Below are 20683 nucleotides of genomic sequence, written 5' to 3'. Positions count from 1 at the left end.
GTTTATGATCCCACTTATACGACGAGGACATAGTCAAATTCAGAGTCAGAAGGAGAGCAAAGGATGCCAGAGGCTGGGAAGAGGGCAGTTAGGGACCGAGGAGACCTTGCTGAATGGGGACAGAACTTCGGTTTGGTATGATAAAAAGTTCTGGAAATAGACAGTGGCGGTGGTTACACAACATTGTGAGCCACCGAATTCTACACTTAGAAACGGTTAAAATGGTAATTTTATGCTTACCATTTCTGTCTATGTGGTAAGTTCTGCCACAATTAAAAAACACTTGAAGAATTACAAATAAAAAAAGGGCTAGTCTTCATTTTGTTACAGGCACTAGCACATTCAAAGGTCCCCTCGTCCTGCACGTGGAGACGATTTTAAGGTGTGATCTCTCCGAGCGGAGGGGCGTCGGTGAGCACTGGGGACAAGTCCTGCGGGGACGCAGGTGCACCGGCGGTCTCTCAGCCCTGCACCTGACCCTGGGCTGGAGAAGTATCAGAGACTTTCCACCGGCCCCATCGCTCCACCTTCTGAGCCTGCGTACTGCCCACGGGGTGCTGCAGCCAATGCTGGGTCTGCGCCACCCCGGGGCCTACGCCCAGACCCCGCTCTGGCCAGATCTCGGGTGGTCAGGTCTGTGTCCCAGGAGAACACAGAGAAAACTCTGTCTTCAGAGCTCCTCAGGAAGCTGGTAAGTCTGCAAAAGTATCTACCGACTTTTCCAGCACATTCATGTCATGGCAGTACAGCTAACGGCAGGTCTGGCGGAACCAGTGAAACGGGAAGATTTACAGCTCTCCGGGAAACCCCTCCTTGCCCCGGTCTGCCTGCCTGCCTTGTGCGGGTTTCCTTCAAGCCCCAGACTTGCAATGCTCTGCAGGGCTCCCCAATTAATTTTAAACCCCCCTGAATAAGTGAAAGGCACAGGATATATAAACATCCAGGGCGAGGACTCCTTACTCCACTCTGCGCCACGGGCAGACCAGCTATGAAACACCGTCCTCAAAGCCACAGCACCGTCTGCACGTGAACCAGGACCTCTCAGGTCCATGGGCACGAGGGCTGCTCTGAGCACCCGTGGGGGGGCAGGGGCAAGGGCTGGTTGCGGGCCTGGGAGGCTCCAGGCTTTTACAGAAAATACTGACAGCACCAAGGGAAAAAGAAAGAGTTCCTCAACTTAACAAGAGAGGGATTCTTTAAAAGCTAAATTTAAAAATACATATACCATTTTACTGCTTTTGTTTCTGGTTTTAAATTCACAAGAGACTTCAAACACCGCCAAGTACATGCCTTTTTTTTTTTTTTTTTTAAAGTAGGTTTCACACTCAGCACGAGGGCCAGCATGGGGCTTGAACCTGAGATCAGGACCTGAGCTGAGATCAAGAGTCAGATACCTAACCAACTGAGCCCCCCAAGTGCATGCTTTTACATACTTTTTTAAAAAATATTTATTTGTGAGAGAGACAGACAGACAGAGTGTGAGCAGGGGAGGGCCAGAGAGAGAGGGAGACACAGAATCCAAAGCGGGCTCCAGGCTCCGAGCTGTCAGCACAGAGCCCGATGTCGGGGCTCGAACTCATGGACCGTGAGATCCTGACCTGAGCTGAAGTCGGACGCTTAACCGACTGAGCCACCCAGGAGCCCCGCTTTAACATACTTTTTAAACTGAGATTTTGTTAGTACTCGCGTGTTCCCCTTGACCTTCATGTGAAGAACAGAAATATTTGAAAGACTAGCCATTCCTTAAAACTGCCCTCAAGTACTTTTCCTGTGATATACATTCGAAACGTGCATTTGTCATGTGTTTCTCCCTGAAGGAGTTTTCATGAGGAAAAAAAGTATCCTTCTCGATCACATCCATCTACAATTAGCTGAACTACGCAATACTCGTGGGCTGGCCCAGTTCTGGGTCTCTGCATACACTGCGGATCAGTCTTTGGCAGGAAAAGACCCTGCATTTCTAGAGGCAGCACAAACTAATTACACTAGTTTACCTCCCATCACCTTATCAAACAAGTAACCAAAGAGAAAATACCATGCCAGAAAAAGTACAAACACACGACGCTCTCGATTTTATTTGCCAATAATCAGACCTGCAGAGCCACGGCACACAGATGGACCGGTTTCTGCATCCGTGAATTTCATATCACCTCTTACAACATCTCTCTGGCTCTGACGAGCTAGCAGTTATTCCACAATCTGTCGGCTCGTGAGATTCAGCACCGGGCCTTTCCTCTAAGCTCCTGCTTCAGCCTCAGCCATGAACCACGCATTGCCTATAAAATCTACTTAAAAGAAAATGAAGTTATTCTAAAACGCCACACGGCAGAAAGAGCTTATACGTGTATGCGAGGCCGCCACCATCCAGCGACGCCGGCCTTTGCTGTCACCCTCAGAGGATGCCCGGAGCCCGAGGGCCCACAGCGACAGTGTGCGGGAAGGAGCACAAGAAAGGAGCGAGTGTGTTCCCTCAAGTGACCGTAGGGGTGATGTAGACGGCACTTCCTCTCACATGCAGGCTGTCTGTGACAGATGGGGTGTATCCTTCTCTGCTCTCTGCCAGTGGCCAAGGCGCAGCCGAGAAGGACCCGCACAGAGAGGGCACTCTGGCACACAGCCGTGTACATCATTTAAAGGATTTCGACCAGTGCATGGGCTCTTGTCCGTGAGGCCCTTTTCGTGGTATCTTACGTGAAAAACCAGACTTCTGAGTTTATAGCCCAACAGCCCACAACAATATAAGGAGAGGTTTTTTCTACCGAGTGTACGCGCTGAATGCATTGTAATATACCACTTCCTGATACCAAGATCATGATATTCCAGAAACAGCAGCGTGCACATCAATGACTCTTCTGGCTTTCTTTATTCAAAAATAAAACAGGCACAAAAAAAAAAAAGAACTAAAATGTCCAATGTCACCTGAAATAGCAGGTTCACCAAAGCTTTAAAGGTAAACTTGCATTTTAGGGTATTAATTACAATTACTAAAGAGAGAATGAATTGTTTTTCAAACCATGTATCTCAGGAAAATGCTGACCGGTGGGGCAGGTGATCATTTCACCCCCCTTTGTACGAGGGAGCCCACAGGTCTCAGAAAGTCTCCTGAGCAGCAGGGGCCGCTCTAAGGCGGCCCTCTTTTAGGTACAGGACATGGGCCTTTCCGGAAGGATGGACTGTTCCACGGGCACCTTGGCAAGGTCACCCAGCCACCCACAGGAACTTTTGCTTCCAGGAGGAAGTTGTGTGGATACATATGCATTCACGTCCCTCTTGAGTCACTCACGGTCTACCGTCTGGGACACATGGCACGCGGTGATGGTTCCAGAATACAAAGTGGGGACCTGGGGGCGGGGGAGGGACACACGCGCGCCCCTACACGTCACGCTCCAGGGCGCGGAGGTCCTCCAGGAGCTCCTGGGCCACGGTCTGCAGGTGGGGGTTACGGCTCTTGGCCATGGCCAGGATGCGCTGCAGGGGCAGGGAGCTCCGGAACTCGGAGGCAGACTTGGAGAAGACTTCCGGCTCCAGGACCACAGACTGGACGAGCCGCAGTGCATGAAGGCACACCTCCGTGTCGGGGTCTGGGGAGAGAGGGAGCGCTTCCGGTTAGAGGGACCCTCTCCAGGACACGCGGCGACACCTACCCCTCAAGGGCTCTTGGTCTTTCTGAGGGCCAAATCCGACCACTTGGTAACTGCACACTCACCGGGAAAGTGTCCCTGCTTGACGTAAAAGCTTAGCTCACAAGAGCAACACAACTAACTCAATCACCATCCGTTCTAGTAACATCCATCTTCAAATATGATTCGCAGTCAGATCATTTTAAGATGCCGAACTAAAAATGTGAGGGCCTTTCGTGTTGTCTGCTAGAATTCTGTCCACTTCTAGGACAGTTTTGAAAGGTGTTACTTCAGGGGCACCTGGGTGGCTCAGTCCATCAAAGCGTCGGCCTCTTGATTTCACCTCAGGTCGTGAGCTCGTGGTTTGTCTGGCTCCGCGCTGACAGTGAGGAGCCTGCTTGGGATTCTCTCTCTCCCTCTCCCTCTCCCTCTCTATCCTTCCCTCTCTCAAAAACAAGTAAATAAGACATTGGACGAATGAATGAATGAATGAATGAATAAAAGGTACTGTTTCATTTGCCCTCCCAGTGCATCAAATCCCTCAGTGGCCACATACTGACGCTGAATCTCTTCAGGGCCACCGAGTTTCCAAAGTCACACTGTTTCCACTGTCCCCCCAAGGAATTCCCTCAGGAGCTGCCTCTGGAGTTACAGAAGCTGGTACCCTGCACGCGTGGTGGCACCACTAAAAAGAGCCCAACACAGAGCTACAACCTTAACCAGGCTGGATGCAACTCTCCTCCTACTTCTCCCTACTGGGAAGCTTCAATATGCCACCGAGTCACTTCTTGGTGGTTTGTTGGGGTTTTTTTGTATCTATTTTATTTTTGAGAGAGAGAGAGGGAGACACAGAGTCCGGAGCAGGCTCCGGGCTCCGAGCCGTCAGCACAGAGCCCAACATGGGGCTTGAACCCACAAACCGTGAGACCATGACCTGAGCTGAAGTCAGACGCCCACCCGACTGAGCCCCGCAGGCGCCCCTGCCATCGATTCACTGTTGATTGAATATTGTAATTGGAACCTCTTTCCTAGCGCTATACTTAAACCTTTCAAGAAGTGAATGGATTGAAAGAGTGGACTCAATCAGTCCTCCGTGGGAAGTGCCACACACCAGAGCTGCCCAGAGGCTTTTGCTGTTGACCCAGGGCCCCCAGGGCATGGCGACAGCTGCCGTGCTGTACCCAGGAGGGAAGGCACCACGGCCTGGGTGCCGGCCGTTACAGCGCTCCTACTCTGGGGGAGGGGAGAGCAACTCTTCCTCGTACCAGACCCGCCACAGACCCGGGGAAGAGCGTGGCTGCCACAGGGAAGCGTGCGCAGGGATCACCGGGAAGGCCCCACCACCCAGACACGGATGGACAGAAACCGAACCGAACGGACAGAGAACCTCGTCCTCCAGCGCCAGTCCGGCAAACACCGGCGGCCCAGGCGAGCGGTCTACAGCCGGGGGAGGAGACCCCTACGAACACAGACGCAAAGGGAAGGCCGAGAGCTAAGGGTGCGAAGAGGACACCGAGGAAGACACACGGGGAGCTCAGCCCTCACCCTCAGCACAAGGAGAAGAGAGGAACCCGGAGCCAGCAGTACACAGGAGGCAAGCACAGCGAAGACAAAACCCACACCCTCCTCACCCCCACGGACGTCCCAGCACAACGAGAGGCCATGTCCGCAAGCCGACGCCATGACCGTAGAGCCGCAGAGCCCGGCACACCAGGCCACGCCACGCCAAATGCAGCCCGGGAACCATTTCTGTGCAGGCCGGGAGCGAAGAGTGATGTGTACATTTTGAAGAGTTACTTTAAAAAGAGAAAGAGAGGGAGAAGAATATGCAACAGAAACCACGTGTGGCCCTAAAGCTTAAGATATTTACTATCCAACCCATTATACAAAACGTTTGCTCTCCTGCCCTGATGCGACGTCCAACATCCAATCAGAAATGACAAAGCCCAAGCAAGGGAAACCAAACACCCACAGTGGCGACAAAGTAGTCAACAGCACCACACTCACAGATGAACCGGATACAGCAACAGCTAGAAAAGGAACTGGAAATAAATAGGATTAATAGACAGGAAAACACTGCTGTATGGGTCCTATGGCACACCTGAAGCAGTGCTGTACTATTTAAAGATTAATTAGGGGCGCCTGGGTGGCTCAGTCGGTTAGGCGTCCGACTTCAGCTCGGGTCACGATCTCGCGGTCCGTGAGTTCGAGCCCCGCGTCGGGCTCTGGGCTGACGGCTCAGAGCCTGAAGCCTGCTTCCGATTCTGTGTCTCCCTTTCTCTCTGCCCCTCCCCCGTTCATGCTCTGTCTCTCTCTGTCCCAAAAATAAATAAACATTAAAAAAAAAAATTTAAAGATTAATTAAAGATTGTATGGAAACCCTAGGGCAAATCATAAAAAGTTTTTACAGTACAAATGATAAGCCAACGGTGTAGACAAATGGAATATTAAAATACTCCAACAGCAAACAAAAAAAGAAGAAAGAAACAACTAGAGATACGTTTGTATTCCTTTCTGTACACAGTAAATGAAACAGCATAGACACACCGATTGGAAGGCAGAGAACGCACAAAACAGCAAGACCCTGCTATATGCTGTCCACAAGACACCCCAGAAAAATAGAAGGACAAAGGTTAAACATAAACAAAAATATTTAAAATACGCCATATAAACACTAATTAAAAGAGGGCTACAGAGCCTATGTTCTTACCAGACACAGTAGACCTCAGAACAAGAAATGTTACCAGGACTGAGGAGTGACACTGCAGAATTATAAAGAGGTCAATGCCTCAGGAAGACAGAACAGTCTCAATTACGTATGTACCTAATAACAGAGCTTCAAAAAACACAAAGCAAACTATGATAGAACTCTAAGGGCAAATCAATTCACAATTAGAGTTGAAAACTTTCATGTCCTTATTTCCATTATTGATTTTAAAACAGGAGGAAAGGAAATCAGTAAAAACACAGAACCTCGGAACAACCCAAACTAATTGAGTTTAACAAGGTCAGCATACAAAGATCAACTGTATCCACATATCAGTAACAATAAACTGGAAACTAAATTTTTAAAAAGACTATCATTTACAAGAGCACCAAAACATAAAACATTTAGGTCTATAAATCTTACAAAATATGTGCAATATTTGTATGCTAAAAACCATAAGACATTGATGTAAAAAAAAAGACAACCTAAGTAAATTTGAGAGATAGAAGACTTAATATAGTTTTGATGTCAGTCTCCCCACTGATCTACGCCATGTAATCCCAAAAACCCAGTAGGCTTGTTTGTAGAAATTAACAAACTGATTTTCAAATTTATTTGAGAAAGAGAAGGAACTAAGACAGCCAAAACAATTTCAAAAAAAGAAAAACACTGAAAGATTCAGACCACTCAATTCAGACCACTCAATGTCAGTTATCAAGACAGTGTGATACTGATAAAGGGATAGTCACAGAGATAAATGGTATAGGGTTAGAGAATCCAGGAACAGACCACAGTTTTGTAAAATCTCAAAAAACATATTAATACATTTTAATAATAATAATAATAAAATAATAGCCTTTTCAGGGTGCCTGGCTGGCTCAGTCGGTAGAGCGTGCGACTCTTGATCTTGGGGTCGGGAGATCAAGCTCCACACTGGGCTAGAGCTTACTTAATAATTAAAAAAAAAAAAAAAAAAAAAGATTCATCAGAGAACTCATGGCTGCCTTAATGTTGATGTTTCATTAAAGACTAAAAACAACCTATCTTGACAGACAGCCAGACCTTCAAGGTCCAGTACACTCTCCTTGCAGCAAACAGAAATTCCTCAGAAACTTATCTCTAGCCTTGCCACTCCCTCCACAAAAAGTATATAACCAGTCACTTCTCACGATCCCAAGTGCAGGGCTTTCAGCTCACAGATCCTGTCTCCCTGCTTTAATAAAACCACCTTTTTGGTGTTATTAATTAATTATTTTAAAAAAATAGCCTTTTCTGGGGCACCTGGGTGGCTCAGTTGGTTAAGAGCCCGACTTTAGCTCAGGTCAGACTCTTGTGGTTTGTGAGTTCGAGCCCTGCGTCGGGATCTGTGCTGACAGCTCGGAGCCTGGAGCCTGCTCTGGATTCTGTGTCTCCTTCTCTCTCTGCCCCTCCCCCACTCCCACTCCGTCTGTCTCTTTCTCTCTCTCTCAAAAATAAATAGATATTTAAAAAAATAATAGCCTTTTCAACAACTGGTGCTGGAAAAATTGAACATCCATATGTAAAAACAGAGAACTTTAATCCATACCTTGCCTCACATATAAAACTTACATGAAAACTAATAATAGACTTAAATGTAAAACCCAAAACTAGAAGAAAACAAGACATAACCTTTGTGACCTTGAGCTTGGCAAGGATTTCTTAGATATCAAATGAAAAGCACAGTCCATACAAGAAAGAAAATGACAACATGAGATATACAAAAATGGGAAGGCCAACACAAAAGAAGAGAATCAGCCTGGTGACTGCACTGGAAGGAAATACAGACTAAGAGAAAGATAATCAGCTGATGTGCCAAAACCATGCAGCGAGGAGAATAACACAGAACTCGGGTCTGTTCAGGCCACAAATCAGCAAATTCTGAGTTATAACTACTCAATTTATCCTTTAAAAGAATCATGGAAAACCTTATTACCTGAGACTGAGAACATTCCTGTAGATGGCTCAATTATGAGTTTGGAAATGAGTGAATCAACCATAACGAGAAAAGGCATTCATCTGACCACAATGCAAAATGACACAGATGTGAAGTTATCTGACGAGAGTTTTTCAGCAGCCGATATTCAAGTTATTCAATGAGCAACCACAACATGCCAGAAGCAAATGAAAAAAAAAGGCTCAGCAAAGAAATCAAAGATATAAAGAACAATAAAAGGGAAACATTGGAACTGAAAAATAACAATAACTGAAGTTAAAAACTTGACAGAGAAAGAATGGAAGGGACACAGGAAACAATCCGTGAAGAGGAAGACAGGACAATAGAAATCACCCAATCTGAACAGAGAGGAAAAAAGACGGAGAAAAAAAAGAAACAAAGCCCCTGGGTCCAGAAGGCCTATAAAGAAGATCTAATGTTCATGTCATTGCAGGGCTGGAAAATACCCAAGATACAATGGCTGAGATTTTACCCTATTTGGCCAAAGACACAAACTTACAGATCCAAAAAGGTGAGCAAACTCAAAGCAGGTCAGACACCAAGAAATCTACACCAAGACACGTCCTAGCCAAACTTCTGAACACTAAAAACAAAGAAAATAAATCCTGAAAGCTGCAAGAGAAAAATGACACATCACATATAGGAGAAAAACAATGATACCGATTTCCCATCAGAAACCACAGAGGCCACTGGCGCCTGGGTGGCTCCGTTGGTCAAGCGTCCGACTTCCTTCCACTGAGGTCATGATCTCACGGTCCGTGAGTTCGAGCCCCACGTCGGGCTCTGTGCTGACAGCTCGGAGCCTGGAGCCCGCTTTGGATTCTGTGTCTCCCTCTCTCTCTACCCCTCCCCTGCTCGCTCTCTCTCAAAATAAATAATAAAAAAATATATAAAAAAGAAAGAAACCACAGAGGCCAGAATAAAGTGACACATTTTCCACATGTTGAAAGAAAAGAGTCATCAACCCAGAATCCTATACCCAGTGAAAATGTCCTTCAGAAATGAAGAGGAATTCAAGACATTCTCAGATGAAGGAAAATCAAGAGAATCTGTTGCCAGTAGACCCTACTGTGACAGCCTGGCTGTGCCACACAAAAACGTGCACAGGAACGTTCACTGCAGCATTACTCAACTTAGTAACAGCCGGTCAAGGGTGTGGCTCAGCTGTTCCCTGGTGGCGCTGCCTCGCCATCCGTTTCATTGGGTTAAATGGCCTGAAGGGACCTTGAACTGATGGCAGCCTCTCATGCATGCAGGTGCCCTAGACAGCAGCCCACAGAGCCACAAGCAAATGTAAGTCCCTGATTTGATTTCTCCCACAGCCCTGTGATCAACTGCCCCCCGCCCCACCGCCACCCCCACCCCTTCGCACCTTCCCCTTATGGGCCCCTTAGGTAAGAGCCCCACTCTTCTGGTTTCAACTGACCAGTCCAGCCTCAGCCCAGGGATCCCAAAGCCCCCCAGCCGCCGACCCTCATTAAGGCCCCAGGTCCTGCCTCTCTCTGTCTGCACTCTGCCTCGACTTCCCTGTGGGGCGCCCTCAAGGTGTCCTCCAGGACCTCTTTTTCAGTTTCTCTTGTGGGCTACTGTTAGACCACAGCTCACCATCCAGCAGCCTGTGTTCCACTTAGTAAGTGTTACTTTGACAATTCATAACACAGCCCCAAAGTGAAAACAGCCCAAATGTCCATCAAGTGGTCAATGGATAAACAAAACGTGGTATATCTACGCAGTGGAACGTTATCTGGCAAGGAGAAGGAATAAAGTATTGATACATGGTACAACACGGGTGATCCCTGAAAACATGCTAAATGAAAGAAGCCAGACACAAAAGGGTACAAGTTATAAAGTTCCAATTTTATGAATGGCTTAGATGAAGGTAAATCCATAGATACAGGAAGCAGATTAGCAGCCCCCAGGGGCTGGGTGGGGAGAAGGAGGGGGTGGCTGCTAATGGGCATGGTGGTTTCCACGAGTGGTGACGAAAATATTCTAAAATTACATAGGTGGCAGTCATGTTTGCACAACTCTGTGAATATATTAACAACTACTGAGTTATACACTATACACAGTTGAATTTCATGGCTGATGAGTTACATCTGTTTTTAGAAAAAGGAGATTAGTGGGAAAACTGGCAAAATTCTAATTAGAGCTGAAGATGAGGTTCTCACAGCGCACCAATGTGAACGTCCTCCACGTGAATGTGGTCTATGGTTACGTAAGGTGTTAACATTAGGGGAAGCAGGGTGAGTATCACTGAATTGTTTTGCTCCCACGGGTGATACGCCATTTCTCTCGTTGGCTTTCCACATTTTTTTCTTTCTTTGTTCCATCTCAGATGTACAATTTCTGCAACTTTTCTGAAAATCTAAAAGAGTGAACTGAAGAGAAAATAGCTCAAGGAAGTTCTCGGAATGGGAAAGAATGACAAAAGAAATTTTGTCGTAAAAATAAGGGTACATACAAGAAACTCTGCCTCTCCTGTTGAGCTCTCCCAATTGCGTTTGCTGGTTGAGGCAGGAATCATTTCAGTGTCCGATGTGGTTCTCAATGTAAACAGAGGGAATCCTTCAGACAATTTTAGAACAGATGGGAAAGATAAAGGATGGAGGGACGTAAAACTTGCGCTTCACCTGAACTGGAAAGAAGCTGCACAAGGAGACAGGGACTGGTTGTTATGTATAACGTAAAGCTACGCAAATAAACACAGGGTTCTTGGACGGTGTTGTCAAAATGAAAGTAAAGTTTACACAGAGCAAACTGCACCAATTTTACACACGCAGCTCAAAAAGTTTGGACAAACGTACACACCCGTATAAACCCCAATCCTAAGGGGACGCGGAACACTTCCCTCCCCACAAAGCTCCCGCACACCCCCTGCCTCGCGGCCCATCCCCGCCCTCGCGCAAGTGATGCTCTGGTTCCCGTCAACAGAGATCCGTTTGCCTGTTCTTGAAAATCGTGTACATGAGACCACACTTTTTTTAAAGCACTATTTCATCATTAAAGCTCAGGCAGCTCAAAACAAATGAAATAACATTCTGCTTGGCTTCTTCCTCCATTTTTATCAAGTCAGTCCCCTCTTGAGATTCTGGGGCTATTTTCTTCTCACAACGTCCTACTAATAAGCACTTGGATGGACAGGAAATCACTGCACCATACCGTGTTTTCCCCCAAACAACAGACGTCTTTCTTTGTAATTGTTTTTACATCAGGGAGTGGGGAGGATGTGGGGGAGAGAAGAAAGCCAGGAGAGTCACCGGCAATTATAAACCAGCAGCGCAACTTCCCTGGGTGACATCCTCCGCAGCTCGGAGCTCTCACGTCACTGGTATCTGTCACAAATGTCTCTGATAAGCATGCAGCTCATGCAGTCACATCTGTCCCCGGCAGCAGCATCTGGAAGGAGCCACACGGTAGCCAGGCTTAAGTAACAGCATCACATCCGTGCTGCCCGCCGAAGCAACCGGCTCTGTGAGGGGCGCCATGGCGGGGAGCACCACCCACGCTGGGCCTGACGCCGGGCCGCTGGGCCGGAGCACTGACTGCTGGCCAAAGACTCAGTGGCAGGCCACACTCTTGCCTGTTACCACCTACAGGGATTTGGGGGAAAATCCGAACTGGCACGTTAGGATGTAACCATATTTCAACAACACGATAAGGAATTTCTACACTGCGTTTCTTTGAACACAAGTAGAAGTGAAATGTCTTACCCTAAAGCTGGTAGGTGCTGACCCGGGTTCCTTAGAGGGAAGCCCCTGACAGGCACACCCTCCCTCCACGGGAAGGAAGGTCTGCGAACTCTCCTTGCCCCCCTTCCTACTCACCGTCCCTCCCCATTCTCCACACACACTCATCATCACCATCAAGTTCGCTCTATGGGTCCCGAGCTGGGTCCCCCAGGACACTGGTTCCCCAGACGGCGACGGGTGTTTCCATCTACCCCACACCCACCCCACTGAGCAGGGGAAGGAAGGAGGGGGCAAAACAGTACTCTGGGAATTAAGCCATAGCAAATTAAGGACTAGAGGACAAGGACGCGTCCCTGACACATCCCTAACTCCACACGCCCCCAACAGCCCATCACACGCACTGACTCCCAGGCACTCGAACAGACACAGACGAAAGTCACCAGCCCCAGCCCCATGATTTCCTGACAGCCGAAGCGGCTCCCTGAAGTACAGCTCACACACACGCTCCCATGCACTCCCACACACCCATGCACACACGCTCTAACACACGCTCGTGCGCGCACACACACGCACTTACACACACCCGTGCACACGTACTCTCAACACACACTCCAACACACATGTTCATGCTCACACACACTCAATACGCTCACACATACGTTCAGAGGGTCTTTCTGTTCTCAGTCATACTTGAAATTAAAACAAACACATTTGTCTTTCTTTAATTACCTGGTAATTACGCTTATTTTTTTAAAAAATTCATATACTGAATGTATAAACAAAAATCGGAGGTGAGCCGGCAGCTACCTCCGTGACAGGGCAGTAGCAGCATATGGAGAGACACATGTGATTCAGAGTCACTCACCACCATTGTCTTAGCAAAACTGTCTTTCTCCCTCTTTTTTTTTTTTAAGTTTATTTATTTATCTTGAGAGAGAGAGTGAGCATGAAGGGGAGAGAAGCAAAGAGAGAGAGAGAGAGAGAGAGAGAGAGAGAGAGAGAATATCCCAAGCAGCCTCCACGATGTCAGCACAGAGCCGAAGGTGGGGCCCGATGAGGGTCTTGAACTCATGAACTGTGAGATCATGATCTGAGCCTTGGAGTCACCTAGGTGGCCCTTAGCAAAACTATTTAAACAAAGGCTTGCTGGGCCGTTGTCTTCTCATCTATGAACCGAGGGCTTAAATCATCCACAGCATTAGCATAAAGACCAAAGGAGGAGGCGTATGAGAGCAGCTATCACAACGCCTGGCATGTAGCTGGTGTCGTACGTAGCAAGTCCCACGGTACACGGGACAAACTCACCCCACCCCCACACTTGCAACAAGGGCCTTCGGTGCCCTTCCAACAGAGCAGGACGCCCCGGCCCCAGGGCTCTTGCACCACCGATCCCTCTGGCTGCAGGGCGCTTTCCCAGAGATCCTAAGGGCCTTTGTGTGGAAGTCAACTGTTCTGGAGCCTTCCACAACCACCTTAAAATTAAGGTAAAAGACAAACACGGCCCTCCTATCCCCTTTGCCAGCCCTCCTTTTCTCAATAGCATTGTAAACATTACAAAACACACAGTATGCTTCGTTTATTTACTTTCTCTGTGGTCTCTCTTCACTCACCGGTTCCACAAGGGCAAGGATTTGGCCCTGACTCACTGTGGCATCCTGGTAACTAGAACGGTGCCTGGCACACTGCAGGCGTGGGCGTGGGATAAAGGTTTTCTGGGTGGATTCAGGAATTACATAGTTAGAAGAATGCACCGCTACCAGAAGTAAGTCCAATGTGAAACACTCAGGACCTCTATGCAGAAAGCAGCACTCACTATTAAGGGAGGGAAAGACCCATTATGTAGTAACAAGGTAAGTGACCTACTGAAGCATCAACACTGTGAAGACGTCCGTGTAATTTCAACCAAACCAAAAGCTTCTGCAGCTTCCTCTGTGAAACCGGACAGGCAGATCTAAAACTGTGGGGCAGCAAGGCCATTTCTGAAGAAGATAAGGGAGGAGGCAATGTCTGTGCTGGCTATCAAGACTGACCAATCTTGACAAGAAACCACACGAGACTGCAGAACGACAGAGAGACAGGGAATGGAGGGGAGGGCCCGGGACACGTGCGGAATGCTGGCAAAGGAACAAAGGCTGCTCTGAAGAGCCATGGGTTGGGGTCAGGGGACATCCATACGGGAAAACGGTGAAACTGGATCCCCAGGACATAGCATGCGCCCAAATCGGGGAGACGGTGCGACGAAATGTCAAGGGCAAAAAGAGAAGGCTTCCGGGAGATGACCCAGCACAGTACGTTCATGACCCTGAGACAGGCAAATCCTCCCTTAACAAGAAGCAAAAAGCATCCAGACTCCATTCAAACTGAGACCTTCCGGTTCATCAAAACACACCAGTAGGGGAGATAACGTAAGACACAGAGCAGTAAAAAATATCTGCAACTTTTACAAAAGCAACAAAGATCCTGTTTCTGGAATGTAAAAGTTAGTAAGACAACAGACAACCCAACAGTAAAACAGGCAAGACACTGGAATAGGACCTGACAAAGACAATATCCAAAAGGCCAAGTCGAAGTGGCCAAAGTGAAGGAGGCCGACAGCAGCAGGTGCTCGTGAGAATGGAAAGTACCCGAATGCTCCCATGCCGTTGATAAAACTTGCACTTGGTTGGGGCGCCTGGGTGGCGCAGTCGGTTAAGCGTCCGACTTCAGCCAGGTCACGATCTCGCGGTCCGTGAGTTCGAGCCCCGCGTCGGGCTCTGGGCTGATGGCTCAGAGCCTGGAGCCTGTTTCCGATTCTGTGTCTCCCTCTGTCTCTGCCCCTCCCCCGTTCATGCTCTGTCTCTCTCTGTCCCAAAAATAAATAAACGTTGAAAAAAAAAATTAAAAAAAAAAAAAAAAACTTGCACTTGGGACAGTGGCCCATGACAAACTACTGGAGTTGAAGACATGCACTCCCACGATCCAAACTTCCATTTCTAAGAGACACCTGACAGGAAGGTATTTACCAGAAGACATGCACAAGAAGTCTTGGAACAAAAACCAGAAAGGATCCAAACAGTAACTGGAAAAATTCACGTAATGGAATACTATTCAGCAGTGGTTCTCAACTGAGAACCCCCCAGGGAACATTCCAAACATCTGTGCTTATCACAACGGGAGGCCGGTGGGGGTGGGGCGGGGTGGGGAGGGTGCTCCCGTCACCTAATGGGTAGAGGCCAGGATGTCGCTCAACATCCCAGTGCGCGTCACGGCCCCCACAACACAGGGCTGTCCTGCCCTAGTGGCCACAGTGCTGCGAACCCCGCGGCACGGCAGCGAGCACGTCCACAGAGACGCTCAGCAGCATGAGAACCTCACGAACAAGCTGTGGATACAAAAGCCCACGTGGAGGCACGACTGCATTCATACAATGTTCCAGAACAGGCAAAGGGGACGCAAGAAGCGATCAGGAGGGGCACGGCATTTCTGGGGTGCAGACAACTTCCCGTTTCTCAGCCTGGGCTCTGGCAACAGTGCCCCGCCTGTGCAACACTTCTCTCTGTCACTTTTATCTTGTGCACTTCTCTCTAAGCACACTGCACTCGCTGAACTGATTTTGAAATCAAAGGAAATTAAGAAAGAAAGGAAAGAGGAAAAGAAAGGAAAAGAGGAGGGAAGGAAATGAAAAGAAAGGAAAGGAAAGAGGAAGAAAAGGGAGAAGGCAGAGAGGAGGACAGAGAAAAAGAAATAACAATCTGCCCAAATCATACCAGCCACCTCCGGGCCGATGTAACTGCCGCGGTCCCCCTGACCCGACAGCCCGGCACCCAGCTCAGTCCTCGGGGCCTCCCACCGCATCCATCTCTCTCCACCCTGGGTCCCCTGCTTGGCCAGGGGCCCCACTGCCTGGCTCAGCTTCCAACTCAGCCACTTGAGGCCTGGGTGGCACCAGCAACGAGCTCACAGGGCTGGTGAGGCGAATTCATGGGTTGAACGCATGGGACATCCTCAGGAAGAGCCCCGGCCCTGAGCAGGCGCTCAGAAAGGGGGGCTAAGAGCATCGCCTCATCAGCTATGGTTGTCCTGTCTCAATGCAGTTATGTCTTGTCTTCTGGGATGGTCAATTTTACGTGTCAACTCCACTGGCCCCAGAGATGCTCCCGCTGCTGAAACACTATTTCTGGGTGCATCTGTGAGGGCTTCTCTGGGAAGGGCAGCCCTGGGATCTCCAGAGTGAGCACAGAAGCCTCTCACAGTGTGGGTGCACATCATCCACACCCCGAGGGCCTGAGGGGAACAAAGACAAGAAGGAAGGGCAACTTCATACTGCTTGTGCCGGGGTGGGGGGGAGGGTCGGCTTCTCCTGCCCTCAGGCACCGGCACTCCTGGCCCTCAGACTTTCGGACAATTCAGTCCAAAACGCTGGCTTTCCTGGTCCTCTGGCTTGCGGAGCGCAGATGATGGGGGCTTCTTGGCCTCTAAAGGTAGGTGAGCCAATTCCTATAATACATCTCCTCATAGATAGAAAGATAAGAAAGGAGGGAAGGAAGGAAGAAGAGAGGGAGGGAGGAAGAAAGAGAAAGAAAGAAAGAAAGAAAGAAAGAAAGAAAGAAAGAAAGAAAGAAAGAAAGAAAAAAGAAAAGAAAGAAAGAAAAAGAAAAGAAAGAAAGAAAGAAAGAAAGAAAGAAAGAAAGAAAGAAAGAAAGAAAGAAAAAGAAAAAAGAAAAGAAAGAAAGGAAGGAAGAATGAATGAATCCTATTGGTTCTGTTTCTCTAGGGAACCCTGATATACCTTCCCTGCAAATTTCCTGTCCTCAAATACAGGGTATGAGGCGGTAGCCCCCGTAGACCCAGATCCAGGGCTGTGCACGCTCCCGGACACTCCTGCCTGGACAGACTGACTGATACTGCACGTGAGGACCAGCTGAGTGGGGTGCGAAGCTTGCTACATCACAGTTTATGCCCCACTGTATACAAAGCGCATCTAGCCTTCCAGGCAGGCAGGAGAGCAGCTCCATATCCTGCAGCAGGGGCCTCTGTCCATTAGACTCAAGTCTCACCTTGGAAAGATTCTGAAAATAAAGAACACCCAACATGCCTTCAAAATAAGCTACACATCACGCAGCAGCTTATCGGCCAAGAAAGGAAGTATTTGCTTGGCTTTCCTTTGTTACTTGTGGTTCTTTTTTCTTTAGGTTGAAGAAATTGGTGCCTTGGGCATTAACCCACAATGTACAAATATCTCTAAAGCCACCAGTGTCCTCAATGAAAATCTAAGAAGTAGGAATTCAAATGATACTCTGTACATCATTCTTTCTAAGTGACAAGTGAGTATTTCAGAGAATGTCTGGTTTCTGTCATGTTCTCTATGAATCTTTTCAGCTGTTCACTGCATCGTTTACTCAGGGGACGACTGTTCTCGCCCCTACAATGACATCTGACTATTTCAGGTTATTAATGGCACCCTCTAGCCCCTGCGTATAAATTTAAGTGTTTCTTACGCCACAAAAGATTCTCTACAATTACTTCTTTGTGGGAGAGGGAAAATTCATTAGATCAAAAGAATCCCATTAAAATAAAACCAAAATCCACCTTCACAAATCAACCGAACCTGACTGTCTAGTTCTCTAACCCAGAGGCAGTTACTGAGCCGTAAGCACGAAGCCAGGTCGGACTCACGGTGTTTGATATGGCCACGGGAGCCTCGTGATAAAACAGCAGTTTGGGCGTAGTTAGCATTTCGATATAAACACTGGGAGCGAATACTCGCCTGGGTGACGTCTCATCCTGGCCGAGCGTCTTGTCACCCTTCTACGAACGGTCCCTCGGCCAGCCGCAGCACTCTTTTGCCACTGGGCACCACTAGGAGGGGAGTTCCAGAGAACCCAACACCTTACCCTATCTTCTCTCAAAAAGCTGATGAAAGATGAATCCAACACGAAAAGGCAACGTGCCTGGGAAACATAGTAATAACCCTGACACGCACGCATGGGAAAAGGGAGGGCAAGCAGGCTTCGGCACGTCTGGAGTCAGCTCTGAAGACAGAGACTGAGAAAACCCATCAAGGGGACTACAAAAGGTTGACCACAGAATCCTCTTAAACTACAAGAACAAGTAAAGTATAATTTTACTTTTCGGGGCGCCTGGGTGGCACAGTCGGTTGAGCGTCCGACTTCAGCCAGGTCACGATCTCGCGGTCCGGGAGTTCGAGCCCCGCGTCGGGCTCTGGGCTGACGGCTCGGAGCCTGGAGCCTGTTTCCGATTCTGTGTCTCCCTCTCTCTCTGCCCCTCCCCCGTTCATGCTCTGTCTCTCTCTGTCCCAAAAATAAATAAACGTTGAAAAAAAAAATTTAAAGTATAATTTTACTTTTAACTTCTCTTGACAAGAACCAAAATCTACCACGCGGAACAAAACCAAACAGAAGCAATCGGGTCTCTCCATGAATGGTTGGCAAAGGCAGAAGAGGGTCTGTGCCCCTGCTCTTCAGCCTGGAGGGTCCGGCCAGACGGCCAATGTGGGAACTGGAAACAGCCTGGGGGTCTCCCGGCCACTTCCGGTGATGAGAGGAACCCTTCCATCAGAGTTCTGGACTTGCCACCAAAGCAGTCAGCAGTGAGGACTGCATCGTCGTTCCAACGACACCACCACTATCCAGAACGTTTTGGGGGCCAGTCTGAGCCACACCCAAACATCGGTGTCACCACCTTCGATTCAGACCCCGGGTCCCCAGGCATAATGCTGAGTGTGCACCCGGTCGTGCCACACTGAACCAACAGCTTATTATGAGCGTTGCCCATGCGCTGCTGACAAAGTGGGGGGGCCTAGTGGCTGGGCTTTAGCCCCCAACACACCGAGCACCCACACGGCTGGACCCCTGGCCTCCCCAGCCTACCAGCTCACCCACCGCAGCTTGGTATCTCGGGAGCGCACGGCACAGCCCTTGCTTCATCCAGCAACACCGTCTTCGCTGGGCTCAAGGACACCACATCCTCCTGGTTTTCCCCCCACCCTGTCTCGCTTCTTTGTGCACCCTCCTCCCCTTCCTCCCGCACTGAAGACGGCCAGGCCCAGAGACAGCCGTGAAGGCCTTGGGCGGTGCTGTGAGCAGGGGCAGAACACGGTCATTCTGGCTCTCCTGACATCCTCCCGCCCTCCCCAGCCACACTGGCCTTTTCCACGCCAGAGCTCTCATGGCCCTGGGCTGGGGGCCGCCTGCTGCCTGGCCTCAGCCTGTGATGCTCTGCCCTCACACCTCTGCACAGCCTGCCCTTCACTTCACTCGGGCCTCACTCAAATACCTGAAGAGCAGGTGTCACCCTCTGGCCCCTCACGCCGCCCCGCCGTTATTTGTATCCTATGACGTCCGCCGTTCCACGCACCGGCAAGTCTGTCCACCTGCACAGAAGTTCCATGGGGGAAGCACTCGGTCTTGTTCACTTCTGAACCCCCAGTTCCCGGGACGGGGCTCAGAGCTCGGTGAGCACCTGCAATAAATGAGCCGGTGCCGCAGGCCACTGGGTGCCCTGCCCGTGACACCAGCCAACTCGGGGCGGGTGAAGCCTCCCAGCTCAGCAGCATGGAATGCAGAGGGGGTGCCGAGCGCCAACAACATACTTCGTGGGAGACCAAAGAAATACAACCGCTAGTCTCGACTCTCTTTCCCAGAGATTTTTTTCCTAATCGAAATAGTTCTGGGCCACTAACAAGCAAGAGACCGGAAAGTGCAGATATGACTGCACTTACAATACCTGCTGCGGACACTACGGAAGGAGTGATCACCCTTGGGGACGGGGCGTCTGGACAGGCTCTCTAGACAATGGCTCCAAGTGGATTCTGAAGGTCTGGGAACACAACGTGTCTGACTATCGGGTGGCTAGGAGATGGATTAGTATAACTCCAGGGAGCAGGCTGCTTTATTTACTCTAAGTTTGTCTTTCCAAAGTCCGAAGAGAGATTATAGCTCCGACCCTTATGAACGAACGAAAACGCCCGTAACGGCTGTGAGCGCCTTGGCGTCTTCCAGGGACTCATCTGTGTCTGAACTGCACTCCAGCAACAGACTCCTCACTTCTCCTTCCAAAATCACTCAACTTTTTCAAACCAACACTTTAGACAACAGATCACACACAGAAGAAAGTGGAAAAGGTGTCACTGAGCCCAACTAGGAATTTGCTCCTTTTCTAAAACACTCTTTGCACGGCAGATGGAGGAGCTCTGACACACGGGCAGAGCCTGAACCACAACCAGATTGGTCCCGCCTCGACACGTGTCAAAATACATTAAAACAAGCAGCTGTCAGTAGCTGTGACAGAAATAGCGCTGGCAAACACAGTTCTCAGAACAGCGTCATCATCCATTAAATGAAGGCGACGCGTAATTTCTACATGTCAGATTCGGTGCAGGGGGACCTGGTGCGGTCAGCCGGGCCCAGGAGGAATCACACAGGCTCAGGCAGAGGGTCTGCGGTCAGGAGGCCAGGACGTGAACGGCAACTGTGGTACTTCTGAACGACAGGCCGAGGCAGGGGAGGCATTCACATCCTCTGAGCCTCGGTTTCCTCGTCAATAAACAAGACCACCCACCACCTGGAAGAGTCCTCAGGGAGTGCCGCAGGGAGCGCCTGGAAGGATGTGCCAGGGAGGGTACTGGAACCAGAACCCTTCCTGGCTATCGCGCCCCCTTCAGCCGTGGGATTATCACTCGCCCGTGGCC

General features: G+C 49.2%; 1 protein-coding gene across 5 annotated transcripts in view; it reads right to left on the bottom strand.

Moving 5' to 3' along the window:
- Window positions 1–20683, bottom strand: part of HSF2BP (heat shock transcription factor 2 binding protein) — a 103779-nt gene that overhangs the window by 3708 nt on the left and 79388 nt on the right. For 4 of the 5 annotated variants that reach the window (XM_047847092.1, XM_047847093.1, XM_047847094.1 and 1 more), the window contains exon 9: window positions 2845–3581. The exons of the other annotated variant lie outside the window; for it this stretch is intronic. In XM_047847092.1, the coding sequence (XP_047703048.1) occupies window positions 3373–3581 (209 nt within the window). In that variant the 3' untranslated portion in view covers window positions 2845–3372. Of the gene's footprint in view, window positions 1–2844; window positions 3582–20683 lie in introns of those variants that run through there. 5 annotated transcript variants of the gene reach the window in all.

The sequence above is a fragment of the Prionailurus viverrinus genome, unplaced genomic scaffold (assembly GCF_022837055.1).
Source record: "Prionailurus viverrinus isolate Anna unplaced genomic scaffold, UM_Priviv_1.0 scaffold_42, whole genome shotgun sequence".
NCBI classification, from domain to species: domain Eukaryota; kingdom Metazoa; phylum Chordata; class Mammalia; order Carnivora; family Felidae; genus Prionailurus; species Prionailurus viverrinus.
Note: the sequence above shows the minus strand (reverse complement) of the source record. Positions and strands in the feature narration are given on the sequence as shown.